Source organism: Silurus meridionalis, chromosome 25 (genome assembly GCF_014805685.1).
Source record: "Silurus meridionalis isolate SWU-2019-XX chromosome 25, ASM1480568v1, whole genome shotgun sequence".
NCBI classification, from domain to species: Eukaryota; Metazoa; Chordata; class Actinopteri; order Siluriformes; family Siluridae; genus Silurus; species Silurus meridionalis.
The window spans coordinates 12,433,748-12,449,504 of record NC_060908.1 but is presented as its reverse complement, the minus strand read 5'-3'; the positions used below and the strand labels follow the sequence as shown (position 1 = coordinate 12,449,504).

Below are 15,757 nucleotides of genomic sequence, written 5' to 3'. Positions count from 1 at the left end.
GATCAGGTGTCCACAATCACTTTGTGTGTTTGAGGGAATCAGTGTATAAGCGTTTTTTTATTATTTTATTATGCATAAGAGTATCACAATTTTAAAAATGTATTTAAATCAAATGTCTTATTCTCACTAGGGGGAAAAATATCTAGACTCCACTAGGTGGTCACCAACCCTATAGTTTCTTAGATGAGAGAGATTTTTATCTTATATTCTGACATCGGGGTTGGAATTTCACTGGAAAAAATTAACCACAATCCCATCCTCCATGACAAATAGCCCTGAGCAGGAACGCCGTATTTCACCCGAATCGGAGTGAACAAACTTGAATTCGGCCAAATCCGGAACAGCTTCCTGTTATCTGTGCCGCCTGACACGGTTTTGCGGACGTGAGAAAAAGCATGTCGAAAATAAGGCCACGTGCTGTGCTCTGAAAGCTTTCCTTGGCATTGCTCTTTCAAGACCGTCCTCAGTTTCCCCCTGTAAGGGTGAGCGTCTCTAACCAGGAGCAGCGCATCATTTAGGTCCGTTAGCTCTCTGACACTAATGAATTAGCTGGCCTTTGGCTTCTGGCAGATAATACCTGGTGTTTGTCACACTGGCCGCTTTCAGGTTCTTCGCTGATCTTTTCAATGGACTAATGAGGTGGCCGCGTGTTCCTGCGAAGGAGGTGGATGAGGAAATGGAGAGAAGTCAGCTGAAAATAGGGACATGTTTGCGCTCCAGTCATTATATTGTCTCTAGGATCAAGGAAGGAATACGATAAACTCTGGTGGTGTCAAATGCATGCTGAGGGACGGAACAAAGCACAAATTGTGCTGCTTCATTTTCCTACTGCTGCACAGTCTAGAATGTGGTGTTCCACGTATTGCATCAGCGATTACAGTGTTTAATTTATTGAGTATATTGGATTCAATATTGCGAAAAGTCAAGCCGTTCTTATTTTTTTGTACATCTCGGATTTAAGTCATTTGACCACCAGCCTCACCCTTATTGCTCGTCCAAAAAGCTGATACTGATCAACATCGGAAAGTGAGAGGTTTTCCTTAAATGGACACGTTTTAAATAAATGTCTTTAGAACAAATAAACTTCAATGATGTACAGCTGGAACTACTTTCCAAGCTGACCAATGAGATGCGAGCATTCGATCATGCTGTAAAAGTATCTAATAAAATTTTACCACGCTTTTATTTATTTAATTTTTATCATTTCTTTTTTAATAATTCTGTTCCATTTGTTTTGCAAGAATAATGATGGCAAATAGGTTTCGAAGTGGCTGTATGAAGGTGTAGGTGCTCAGCGAATTGAAGCGCTCCTCACTGCTCCACGCTTGCTTATATATACACACGTGTGTACGTGTGTGTGCCTGTGCACAAAATCATGGCACTTCACTTTCATTTTTAATAACCATGCTCTACTGTGTGGCTCTGTTTGCTCAAGACGACCATCCTCACGGGGAAACGGATGAAGAATGATGAGAAAAAGATGCTGTTTAAATGCCAAAGCCTGAGATTTGAGAACCGACAAAAGATGTTTGTAAGGACCTTTGGATCTTTTTATACGAGTATACAATGTGTGCGGTATATAGGAATATCACACGACCCAACAAGTTCATTGTAGTGATATAAGTGTCTCTTATGCTTCTTCATACTGGTTTGCAGACCGAAAAAACACGATGAACAGTACACAGGATGAGGAAACCCCGGGGTCACTGATGTCCCGGCTCACTGAAAGCTGAGTGAATGAAATGTCCTGATGATGTCACAGGCACCACAGATATATATGTGTGTGAACCTCACACAAATCTGATGCTTCAGTTGTCTTGATATACTGTGAACTATGACTTTTTTTTTTGTTTTTGTTTTTTGGGCCACATCCTTCCTCTTTAAGGTTTTTTTTTTCTGCTTGTAATTTAGATTCTTGCTCACATGAATTTGATTATGGGTATTAAATTCCTTTTTTATGTATACACCCACCAATACCATTATGACTGAAGTGTATAACACTGGTTAGCTCTTCATCATGGCACATGTTAGTGGGTGGGATATATTAGGCAGCAAGTGAACATTTTGTCCTCATAGTTGTGTTAGAAGCAGGAAAAATGGGCGAGCGTAAGGATTTGAGCGAGTGTGGAATTTTTATGGGTCAAAACATCTCCAAAACTGCAGCTCTTGTGGGCTGTTCCCAGACTGCAGTGTTCAGTATCTATCAAAAGTGGTCCACGGAAGGAAGTGTTGAACCAGTGACCGCATCAAGGGTGGCCAAGTGCATATATATATATATATATATATATATATATATATATATATATATATATATATATATATATATATATATATATATATATACAGCATATATACAGGATATTTATTTTTGAATTTTATTTAAATTTGAATGATTGTCTATAGTTAACTCGTGATTAATCGCAAAAAGATCACACTTTCTTTTCTTCTGTTCAAAACGTACATTATAGGGATATTTTATCAAGTTTTACTTATTAACATGGGAGTGAACAAATATGCTTGCTTAATGCAAATCACAACAATACAATGTAGTGTCCAGCTTTACACATGTAAGAATCAACTAAACATCTTTTCTATTATAAGGCAGCTCCACAAAAAAAATGATGCATCACAACAAGAGGCACATTGTAGAAGTGCATTGGCCAACCAAAGATTAAGGATCCCTGGGTCCTTCACACTTAAAGCAACTAATCTCACACTCTCAAATTGTGACAGAGTGCTACATAACAATCTGTGTATCAGGCTAAATAGACGTATATCAGTGCGAATATCAGTGGTGAGTGCAATACAGAACCAGTCTTGTCAAGAGAACCATCTGGCAGGGTTTTGAAGTTAAATTTGCCATTTAAAAGACCCCTTTCTTTATCCATTTCTTCTTCCAATTCACACAATCGCATGCAAAAAATGGCGGGGTTTTTTTTGCGATGGAATTTTTTGTGAGGAATTTGCATTAACTTCAACAGCACTAATATATATACGTGTGGTGCTTTTATATAACATCTTCATAATAAACACTGGTGTGTGTGTGAGATTTACACTAAACATTTCTAGTCAAATGCAGTTTCCACTCACTCAAGTTTGGACTATAGGCTCGTAGTGAGTGTGTGGGGAACGTGTGAGAATGTTCCTGAAAATACTGTTTCTCCAGGTGTTGGCGTTCTTATTAAATTTTTGTGTTCATTGGTTTAGCTATCTTTTTTTGGTTTGTTTGTTTGCTTTCTCGTTTGTGATCTACACAATTATGTATCTCAGTTCCTTGTAAATGCTGCTTTACTTCTATACAGGTCTTCGAAGCCTCACATCCTCAGTACATGCTGGCTGACATATAGAGTTTACTTGGTACACAGGGAAAAGGAAACGCTAAATGGGACCAATAACTATTTTATGGGGGCCGATGTTTTCCACATTGTGGTACCAGAATGAAGTTGGAATTGTGCACGACGGAGCTCGTTTTTGATCCCGTCCCTTACAGCAAACAGGCCGAATCCCTGCCGTGCAAGTCTTCCAGCTTCCCACAGTCCCACAGCGAGACACTCCTATGAGGGCCATCGGGGCACTTCGGCTGTCTGATGATGGATTTTTTTGTCACTTTTCTTTAAGGTTTGATTTTGCTGAAGTCCCTTTTAAATAATCTTTACATTTATGTCCCATGAGGATGCTGAGAGTAGTTCAGTATTTCTGTGCAGTAGGACAAAAGCCAAGTTCCCTTTCAGGCCTGGAGCAAGTTTTTATCACAGCAAGATGTAATTGATTCATGTGGAATCTCCTACCAGCTGCTGGACCAATGCCAATGGCGAGGCATGAGTGTGTGTTTATAAAAAGTGTTAATAGGTGTTAACTCCTAGTCTCTAGATTTTATGCAGATTTTACATTTGGGCAAATATACTGCAGCTACAACTACAACAGATTCTTCCCTCCTGTCCCTGCAACTCTTCAGAATATCAGCAACAATGAATGGAGACCTCACCTCAATTTTACAGGCTGAGGTTTTACAAATTGGCTTGGAAACAAGTGAAGTACAAGTAAAGGTAATATTTGAGATAGTATAATGGAAAAGAGAAAAAACATCTCTGCACACGAAACAGGAGGTGGTGTATATGTGCGTAGAGGAAGTGGTTTAGCACGAGGACGTCTCGACACAAAAACTGTAAGTCTAAAAGTATGAGGTGATTTGCGATGGATCAGTTGTGTAGCCTGAGCACTGAAGATAAGCTGTAGTGTACTTTGAAGCCTTTTCACTCTTCCTTGTACATGATAAGAAAATAAGAAGTGCATGTTACAGGAAAAACTGGAAAATCTTCAGTCAGATCTGTTAACCAGGAAAATGTGTGTGTACACACACACACACAGAGTATCTCACAAAAGTGCGTACACCCCTCACATTTCAGCAACTATTTTGGTAGATCTTCTCAAGGGACAATACAAGGCAATTGAAACTCGGATATATCTTGGAGTAGTCTCCAGATTAACTGTCCTCTAAAAATAACTCAACATACAGCAATTATTGTCAAAATAGCTGGCAACAAAAGTGAGTACATCCTAAGTGATAACAGCTGTATGTCACTTAACCATGCATTCATCATTTAACCTGTTAAAGAGCATGAATTACTGGAACCACGTCCTGTGTTCTGACGAGAAGATATGTGTGGCGATACACCTGACCATAAGATTTGTATGTGCTTTTTATACATCTAATTCCACATTTAGTCCCCATTTGCTTCTAGAATATCCTCCACCAAATGTTACACTAGATTTTGTGGAGATATTTTGCTCATTCTGCCACAAGGGGTGTTGTCAGGCACTGATGTAGGTGATGTTAGGAGGTCCTGGGTGCCATCAGCGTTCACATTAACACACCTTTTCAGTAGGGTTGAGGCCAGATCATGTAAACCATACGTTTATGGAGTCGGTGTGTTCATGCTGGAACAGTTTTGGGTCTCCTAGTTTTACTGAAGGGGAAATGAAATGCCTCCACATTTAGAGACATCCTATACAGTTGAGTGCTTCCAACTTTGTGGTTACACTTTTGGGCACATAATGCCTGGAAAAGTCAGTTGTCTCAATACTTTTTTCTATATAGAATATTTAATTACCTAAAAAAGATTCATATTATTAGAAAAAAAAAACTTTATACTTCACATTTAACACATAAACAGAGACACGTTACTTATGCTTTTATCATAATTCACATTCAAGGAAAGGAACAAGCTTCAGTTGCCTGGTTGCTTATGACCTTTGAGCGTCTGCATGTCAGTCATTTTATTACTGTGTGTTATCCAGACATTATGTGCGGCTATACGGAAATAACTCACGCCAGGGTCGCGTGATGACAAGGTCTGCCGTGACATCTTTGTCAGACATTATACCGCTTATACAGTGATTTGTCAGTGATGTTCATGCTTATAATATTAATTCATGATAAAATTGAACATTGTGTTAGGGATAAATTTGTGTTACATTTATTGGCCCCAAACTTCTAGGCAGTAATATAAAAATTTGAATTTTAGAGCCTCTTTATCTCTGTTAAGCTGCTTTGGGACAGTGTTCCTTGTTAAAAGGGCTATACAAATAAAACTGAATTACAATTGTGTGGAAGAGTATGAACACTCAAATCTGATTGGTCAGAAGGTGTACATTATTGTGTATTACAGCAACAGCATGACAGATGAATGTTTATATCCTCATTCTGATACGCTAATACTGTACCTTTCTATAGTAAGAGCTCATGCATTGGAATTTGCACAGTGGGCGCATGTTAATGAACAAGTAAAAAAACAAGAATAGATATTGTTGATGTGAGGTTTTTAAAAAATGGCCATTTTTTTTAATCTAGGACAAAAATCTGTCTAATCATCTGTATTCATTTTAATTTTACCCGCATAAATATATATATATTACACAGTATGTGAGTACAACCCTCACTTTTCAGCAACCATTTTAGTTTATCTTCTCAAGGGACAAAATAGTATAGAAATGAATCTTGGAGATATTTGAGTAGTTAATTTTACTGTCCCCTATTAATAACTCAACATACTGCCAACAGAAGTGAGTACACCCTATGTGAACATATCAAAACTGTCCAAAGTGTCAATATTTTGTGTGAGCAACGTTGTTATCCAGCACTGCCTTAATCCTCCTGGGCATGGAATTCACCAGAGCTGCACAGGTTGTTGCTGGGATCCTCTTCCACTCCTCCATAACGACATCACTGAACTGCTGGATGTTAGACACATGGCGATTCTTCACCTTCCGCTTGAGATGCCCCACTGGTGCTCAGTACGGTTCAGGGGACATACTTGGCCACTCCATCACCTTCACCATCACCATTGTGTTTTGGGGTCATTATGTTGAAAAACTGCTGTTCAGCCCATTTCCTTAAAGAAAAGCGTCATGTTCTGCTTTAAAATGTCACTGGACATGTTGAAATCCATATTTCCCTCAATGAATTGCAGCTCCACAGTACCAGCAGCACTCATGCAGCCTCAGACCATGATGCTACCACCACCATGCTTGACTGTAGGCAAGATACAGTTTTATTGGTTCTCCTCACCAGGATGTCACCACACATGCTGGACACCATCTGAGCAAAACAAGTTTATCTTAGTCTCATCAGACTATAGGACATGGTTCCAGGAATTCATGGTCTTGGACATGATGTCCTTAGCAAAAGAAGCTTCAGAAGAGGCTTCCTTCTGGGACTACGGCAGTGCAACCCGACTTGTTGCAGTGTTTAGCGTACGGCCTGAGCACTGACAAGTGGCCCTTCAGCTTCTGCAACCTCTAAAGCGATGCTGCAGCAGTAATGCGTCTTTTTTTTTAAACAACACCTGACGCACCGCACGAGGACTCAACTTCTTTGATGTACCCTTGTGAGGAATATTCCTAGTGGAACCAATCTTGGAAACCTTTGTATGAGCCCGGCCACTGTACTGTAACTCAGTTTCAGGGTGATAAGGATTTTTCTTATCGCCTGGGCCGTCATTGTGGAGAGCAACAATTGTAATTCTCAAATAATAATAAAAAAAGCAACTCAAACTCGCTTTTATGCTTGCCTATTTTTCCTGTTTTTAACAAATCAACTTTAAGGACAAAATGTTTGCTTACTGCTGTTCGCTACATCACAGATACATCAATAGATTTTTATCTCAAGGTAATGAGTTTTACAGCTCATTTACCATTTGAGAGGATAGTGAGTGCATGAGGGGGGGGAGGGGCAGACTGTGAGTGACGGATCATATTTGAGACTTCAAAACTCCTACACAGTTGTCATTTCATCATATTGGATTTGTGTCCCGAATGATACTCTCATCTTTAAATGATAACTCGTATCCGTGTACTCCGACGCCAAAATGCAGAGCTCGTAAGCATAATATGTAAATGTGTTAACTATGGAGACCATTTTTTTTCTCCTTTTATTAATTTCATTCATTCTAATTCCAAATTAATTAATTACATTCCTTGTAAATGTTGTTACTATAGAAACATAATTTAGAATCGAGAAAAGCGCTCTGGTATAAATTAATTCAAAGAGATAAATAAGGCTCGATGATAAATATATTTTCGAATTAAATTAAATTCCAAAAAGCAGCTCGATGGCAACGTGCTTTCGTGGATTTTCATGTTATCTCTGCGCAGTGCTGACCATGAAACCAGTTAATGGCTAACCCTGGTTTTATCACCTCTATCAGTCAGGTATGAGTGACGACTCTGGCCTCTCCTCTGTTCCAATTACTCCACCAGTGAATCACATATAACGAAGTGTTGCTTTTGACAAAGTGGATTTTCCTTCTTTTTTTTTTTTTTTGAGGCAGTGGAGGTCATTTAGCATGGCTTGCGAACTTGTCTCTGTTTGGCTGGATAATGCAGTATGCTCGTGTCAGAGCAGCATTTGCTTTGCACATGATGCTGATCATTTATAACATCTTATGGTTTATGCTACTGGATTTTTTATAAAAAATATTTTTTACAGCTATCAAAAGCTTTTTTATTATTATTATTTTTAAAGACACATTTTGTGTAATTTAAAAGCCAAGCCATGCATTGGTGATTTTTGCAGCTCGGATGAGCTGTTTGCGGTTTTGTTGCCATAATGATGGTAAATGAGAACCTAGGTCTGTTCAGCTCTTTTCAGGGCTTCGACAGCTGATGTCATTTTCATTCAATTATGTGGTATTTTAGTTTCTGTTGCAAATGTTTGCTTTATGAATTTGCTACCGGAAAGTCACGTTTCTTTTCAATTTGAAACGCTTCCGCATGTAGATGCCATTGTACTTTTTTGTTTTTCTGTGAATTATGAGCCTCATGCTACACACGGCCCTTAAGGGACCAGCGGCGCTCTTGTAAGTTTTTAGCTCTGCGGTGAGAACTGTACGAGCTGAAATCTGCATCGCATTTGTAATTTTTAGCTGCGGTGCTTTCTGGACAATGTTGAGGAAGTGCTGTACAGTGCAGCACACACACACAACAAAGTCTCACAAAGGCCTGGAGGGCTTGTGTTCTGAAAGGATGTGAACAAGCGCAAGTTTTGTTTCGTGTCTTTGTCTGCTGTGGTATTTGGGTGGTTTATGTTTCACTTGGACGCAGTGTTCTCGCGATCCAGATGACGCTGTGGATAAATAACATGATTTTTTTTTCCCCCTATGAAACTGCATTGCCTTCAACCAAGCTAACTTGGCCATTCTGTCAGAGTGGGAGGGACGTTTATACTTTTTCTTCTGTCAATCAGAGTATCACTTACCAATCATGAGCTGCTGAGATTTTATGTATACTATACACACAAAGGTGTGTGAACTCCTGACTCCGAGTGGTATGAGCATTTTTAAACATCCAATTCCACATTTAGTTCCTGTTTGCTGTTAACCTCCACTCGTCTGGGAAGATGTTCCACTAGACTGTACCTCATCAGTGACAAAGGTTTCGGTAAAGTCAGACGTAGGTGATGTGAGGAGGCCTGGAGTTCCGTCAGCATTCCAATTCATCCCAAAGGTGTTCAATGTTAAAGTCAAAGGTCTGTAGCAGGCAACTAAAGATCTTCCTCTCCAACACCATGTAGGTGGTGTTTTAGTGGTTAAAGGACCATTGGACTTTAGATCAGAAGGTTCAAATCCCAGCACCACCAAGCTGCTGGGCCTTTTAAACAAGACCCTTAAACCTCAACTGAGTTGTTTTGGAACGTCTTCCAAATGCCATACATGTAAATGTACACTATGTTTATGGAGCTGGGTTTGTGCACAGCAGTCATGCTGGAACAGGTTTGGGTCTCACTGTGAAGGGAAAATATAATGCATATATGGTTGTGTGCCTCCAACTTTGTGGCAACAGTTTGGGGAAGAACCACATATGGCTGGAAAAGTCTGGTGTCCCAATACGTTTGTGTGTATAGTATAGTGTTAGGTTTAATAGCACCTTCTACCAAGTGTGTTACATAATCCTACACAATTCAATCAATAAATAATGCTTCTTGTTGAGAGACATGTAAGAGAAACAGATTTCACAAACCTCATTGCGTCATCTCTGTCTCAAACAGGTATTGGGCGGATCAGGACGTGTGTACACTTGCTACACATCGTGTCATTATTGCCCCTGTCCAGCCTTCTCTTTCTCGGTGCTCAGGAGAAATGAAAGTCTGGTGGTAAGTTCACTTCTCTGTCTTGCCTTTTTCTTTGAATGTCATCTTTCATTATGTCTTTTACACACACAGAATCTGCACATTGAGTGACACTAGAATGAAGATCACTAGTGTGTTTACACGCAGCTTAGCAATCGTGTGCGAAATTGGAACAAAAAACAAAAATGCAGCCATGTAAACTAATAAATCAGAAGAATCACATTAAAAGTATATCGTTAATATACAGATAGCACGATAGATTTTTCGATCTTATGATGACAATAGCGATATGACAATACTGTATCACGAACCAGCGCTCGTGCATGCGCCCCCTGCCACATACATCTAAACATAGTTTATACAGTACGGTAGTGTAAATCGCTCTGTTTTCTAAAATTATGTACTATAATTTGTTACATTATTAAAAAATGATTAGTGTATTACCCCATACTAATCACTATTGTTTAAGACTCTTTAAGATAGACTAGCCCATGTCTTGACTTAGCATATTTAAAAATTACGATTGGGTCGCCATTGTAAGTCTGGGACTACCTGTACGAGGTGGTCTCAAAAAGGTCAGAGTCTTACGGTGCTAACTGGTGCTATACTGATACGTTACCACGTCTGCGATTTCATCACGGACTCCAAGTTAGAGTAAAGCGGAAACGTGGAATTCTGCGTAAAACTGGACATGAACACACATGACATGACGTACGTTGGACATACTGCGATGCTCAACCCTTAAAAATGACGAAATCATTCAGCAACTTGTGCATGATGATCGTCAGAGAACCATCCACACAATCTCACTTCCACCCTACTCGCCAGAATTCGCTCATTCGGACTTCACCCTTTTTCCCCGAAGATGAAGATCCTGCTCGCTATTTTGACACCGTTGCGGAGATTCGGTGCGAATCGCAGAAGGTGCTTGACGCTCTTTGAAAAAGCAGATTTCCAGGACGTATTTCAAGGTGTTAGTGTGTAAATGTGGATGAATAAAGTACTTTTTTGTACTTTACTTTTGTAAACCACCTCGTACATGTATTCGAGTGAACTGTACACAGGGGGGTAAAAAGAAAAGAAGTCATTGGTAAATGAGGAAGATCTGATTGGACGCTGATACGATAAAGCGATCTGCAGTGATGCAAACCCTCGTGTGAAAATCCAGCGAGACCTCATACAGAAAGAATGCACTTAAGGAAGTGCAAAGTCTGTCTATAGCCTGAGGTCACCCAGATGTTACTCTCTGTTGTTCTTATGTGCCATCCTGCTGGAAATCAGCTCTTTGATTGGCAGGCCTGGATTCACTCTCCATCTCATCCAGAGGAGATCTCCATGTCTTTCCAGTGCAAAATAACATTTTAATCAGCTCGGCCTGAGAAGCCCCTGAGAGACCCACAGGCTAAAATTAGATAGTCTGTGTGAGAACACGAGTCCAGAAGAGCACGTTCACCACTCAAGCCTCAAACCCGAAGGACGACACAAAAAAAAAAGAAGAAGAATGCTGACTTTTCTGTTTGCATCATGTACATGTAGCAGAAGCTGGTTGAAGCTAAAAATCTGTGTCTTGTGACAAATTTACGAAACCCACTTCTTCCTGACTTTTTGACCTGAAATGAAAACAAAACAGGGCTTAAAAACAGAAGTGGTCGGTCTGAGATTCTCATCAGGCCCCAAGCCATGACTGCTCTGTGTGTGTGTGTGTGTGTGTGTGTGTGTATTTGTGTGTATTTGTGTGTATTTGTGTGTATTTGTGTAGATGTGTGGGAAGCAGACTGCAGTGGTCCCAACAGAAGTAACACACACAGACACACAGCTGTTTTGCTGATCTAATGGCTGCTGGTGGTGAAACATTTCTTCCTAGAATTATAAACGAGCAAACTCATAAAACATGTTATTTATATTCTCAGTTGCCACTTTATTAGGAACGGTCGTACACCTGCACGGCCCTTGCATAAGATTCTACAGATACAGGACAGGAGTAAAAAAAATCAGACATTAGAATGGGGGGGGGTGTCGGTTTAAGTGATCTGATTGACTCGGCACGGTTGTCACTCGTGGAATTTTCTACAGTTTTGACAGAATGATTTGAATTTGAAAAAATAAATAAATACAAAAACCATCAGTCGTTTCTGTGGGTGGAAACGCCTTGTTGAGAGGTCGGAGGAGAGTTTCCATGCTTTTAGATTTACCATATTTTCCAGACTATAAGCCGCTACTTTTTTTCCACACTTTGAACCCACGCGGCTTAAACAACGTAGGGGCTAATTAATGGATTTTTCCTGGGTTTTTTCCGGTTTCACAAACTTCAAGCCAAAAAACTGAGCCCCATAACATTAGACCAATGAAATCGCCGAACGGGTTCAGGTGAACCAATGAAACTCTTTATATTAAATCAGATGCGCTGAATCGGGCCGCACCACATCATAAATATGGATGAGGTTCCTCTGACGTTTGAGCTGCCGCTCACTCGGACTGTCTACAGGAAATGCAAATCATTCGTCACGCTGAAAACAACTGGGCATGAAAACACACACTTCCCCTGCGTTCGATGGTGATTTTTAAACGCACGACGATGCCAAAAGATAAACTCCCGAGAGAAATAGTTGTGAAAGGAAGGAGGAAGACAGTGAACAATGACTTTCTTGGTAGGCTACTGTTTAGATACAAGCCGTGTAACAGACACTGTCTTTCATTAAAGCCTGTGTAAAGTTCATTAGTTTCAGGCTTATAGACAGGTGCGGCTTATTTATGTTCAAAATAAAAATCTTTGTCAAATTCAATGGGTGCGGCTTATATTTGGGTGCGCTTTATAGTCCGGAAATTGCGGTAATTGTTTCCCAAAAGTTGCTCATTTACACTGAAAGCGCTCACGTCCCTGTACTGCGCATAAGCACAGTTTAAGACGTTTCCCCCCGTTTATTTACTTTCCGGCTCTTCGCTGCAATCACAAAAAATTTGGCAACGTTTTCGAAAGCTTCCGTTTTAGATTATGGTCTTAAAAGTCTTTAGCCAAGTTTGCATATTTGAGTCTGGAAAAGTAGGGAATTTTTAAATGTAATATGTTTAGGAACCATGAAAAAAGCATCTCGCAAAACACGTCAAACTTTGAGGCGGATGAGGAGCTTTAGCAGGAGGCCACGCCAAGTTCTACTCCTCTCAGCCATTAAGGGAAATCTAAAGATACAGTAGGCAAACAATTTCCCAGATCATTAAGTGTCCTTTAAACAGTTTAGACTTTAAAATCAGCATAGTCTCTGGGAAAATAACAGAGATCTAACCAATCTTCTCAGCTGATCTGATTCTGAAGAAAACCGAATAGGCATATCAAATTCATTATGATGTTAGACCAGCCTTATAGCGATCTGCGTGCACTATTGTTGCAAGATGATAAACTCCTGATGCAGGTCGCTAACGCGGTTACATTCCTCGTTTCCGCCTTGCAGGATAAAAAGATTGGTGTCGTAGCAGAGCTTTGCTTTGTAGAGTTCCTGGGTTTTTGGATTCTGGGTCTGAAGGAGGCGTGTGTTTTAGCCAATCGAAGAAGCGATATTTTGTTACCCATTAGACATGGCCTCAGGCGCTGTCTCCGGCTTATTTCTGTAAAAACAAATTAGGCCAACAAAGTGGAAACCCAACACCGGCACATGCATGTAAGAACATAAGCCTTTGTATGTGGTATAAACTCTTGCCCTTGTTTCAAAAAGCCTTACAGGATACATGATCTAAGCGTGATACAATTAGCATATTAAATGATGAATATTACAATTTTATTGAATAACTAATTTTTTTACCGCTGTGTTCTCTAACGGATACGGCTTTTTCAGTGTAAGCACATCTTGGCAGTTTACTTGTGCCAGGCCATGGGCTTGTGCCAGCAGGAGCAGGTCTCGGATCAGCACATGACCCTCATCCTGTCCGGAAGAACCGAGCTGGATCCATGAAGCAGCATTCTGGAAGACAATCCTGGTGAAGAGAATGATCTAAACCTTTTGGCCAAAAAGGTAAATAAATGGAGCACTGGAATTACAGGTCACATGATGGGGAAGAAGGAAAGACCCCCCCACTGGGTATGACTCTGAAGCCAATAGGAACCCAGGACTATATACATCCTGACCTGATTGGTTTCCTGTCTCATAAACACACCCCTGAAGCCAAGAGGAGTTATTTTGAGATGTTTGATTCTGGAGTGAAAATAGTAAATTACTGCATGAATCCTATAAACGTTTCTTTAATTAATAAAAAAAAAAAAAAGTTTAAATTGTGTATGTACATACTGCACACTTGAGCTGGTGATTTTAGTGGTACTGGGTGTGTTTGAATGTAGACGTCACTCATTAAAATGTAAAAAAATAAATAAATAAAGTAAAAGATTAATTGTGTATTTTTGTTTGGACATAAAACACATTTGATGCAGGAAACTTGATTTCAGCACGTCACAAAAAATCATCAATTTCATCAGTCACTTGCGGTTTCTGTCTCAGATTTGGGCAAAAGTATTGGGACGCCGGACTTTTCCCAGCCATATTTGGTTCTTTCCCAAACTGTTACCACCAAGTTGGAGGCCCACAGTTGTATTGGGTGTCTGGATGCAGCAGCATGCACCCCCCCAAACCTCCTCACCTACTAATGCTCTTGTGGGTGAGCACAAATCTCCACAAGCACACTCCAAAATCTAGTGAAACATCTTCCCAGAAGAGTGGAGGTTATTCTATAAGCAAATAGGGACTAAATATGGGATGTTCAAAAAGTACATACACATCCATACAAATCTCATAGTTAGGTGTCCACAACATCGCATGAGTGTCACGAGTTAACTCACGATTAATTCTCAACTCACTCACACATTTTTATCTGTTGTTAATGCACCGTCATGTTAATAAATACTTCACTTTTCAAGTTTTTAATACTCTAATCAACATGGGCATGGACAAATGCATGTTAATTATTAGTGAAAGCAAACTCAACATAGAGCATGGGGACGACTTGTAAATGTTTGCACGAATCATCAGGACACCAAACGAAACTTTTGCTTCGTTTCCACACGGGCGATTTTAATTGCCGGATGTGGAAATCACGGCGGATTTTGGTGAACAAAATTAAAACAAATTTCTAGTGAATTAAAAACTATTTTTTGTTGGAGTTTCTTTTTTTTATATTCTGAGTACAGAAAGGACGTCATGAATAAATGTGTTGCGTTAAAGGTTTTAATTTTGTCTCTTTTATAATTATTTTTTAAACAAAAATGGTCAAACAGAAATGCGAATGGGGTTAATATTATTAATATTACAATTTTTATTTATTTATTTTTTTTTACATGTGGTGTGGCACAAAAAACAGACAAATGTGGGGGTTTTATGCAGTAATGGACCATAATACTCTCATTCCTCTTAGCGAGGCTGTGATTGTAGTATTGGGACAAAGATAATCTAATCCTCACTTCACAGGTCACCGCTTACTGGGATCAAAGTTTTAAAAGTCAGCGTGTTTACTGAAAGATTCAGATACTGCTGAAATGGTGGGTTGTTTTAAATGAGCGCTTTTTTGGGGGGGATTTGTATTGAAATCCCAGGGGACCTTCCCACCTCATGACAGGAAGTGACAGAAATTATTTAATCGGTTGCCAAAGAATGTACATCTGTTCAGAGAGACTTCAGCAATGTCACCTATTTTTATTTGAAGGATTCCTCTGCCCTCATCACCGGTTCTATCTTTAGCATTGGATTCTGTTTACAGGCCTACTGTATTTTCAGGAAAAAAAAGTTCTTTATTTATGTTTTTTTTTTTTTTTTTTTTATTTCACTTGAGATTCACTTTGAATTCTTTGTCCACAGGAATGCAAGTGTTTGTTTGAGCACCAGAACATGCAAGAGTTTAGCCGTCCGTATCTACAGTTATGCAAGTCCTTGATGCTGCTATCAGCAGGCAGCCGAATGGCATTATGGGTAATGTACAAAACCGTTAAAAAAAATGTGAAAAAAGATCAAATCTTGTCGAATAAGTTTCATTTAAAAACTGATCTCTGAATTTTATTACTAAACTGTTCATCAACCCTGATGATGATTTTTTTTTTTTCCACTCATTTCAGCAGTTATAAAAGATATTTATATATAAAGAGCTTTTATTAACAAA

The 15,757-nt window shown here is 39.5% G+C and overlaps 1 protein-coding gene across 2 annotated transcripts in view; it reads left to right on the top strand.

The window, feature by feature from the left end:
- Positions 1 to 14,007, top strand: part of zswim7 (zinc finger, SWIM-type containing 7) — a 33,138-nt gene extending 19,131 nt beyond the window's left edge. For both annotated transcript variants that reach the window (XM_046838545.1, XM_046838544.1), the window contains exons 5-6: positions 9,545 to 9,649; positions 13,453 to 14,007. In XM_046838545.1, coding sequence (XP_046694501.1) covers positions 9,545 to 9,649; positions 13,453 to 13,569 — 222 coding nt within the window. In that variant the 3' untranslated portion in view covers positions 13,570 to 14,007. The remainder of the gene's footprint in view (positions 1 to 9,544; positions 9,650 to 13,452) is intronic.
- The last annotated feature ends 1,750 nt before the right edge of the window (positions 14,008 to 15,757 follow it).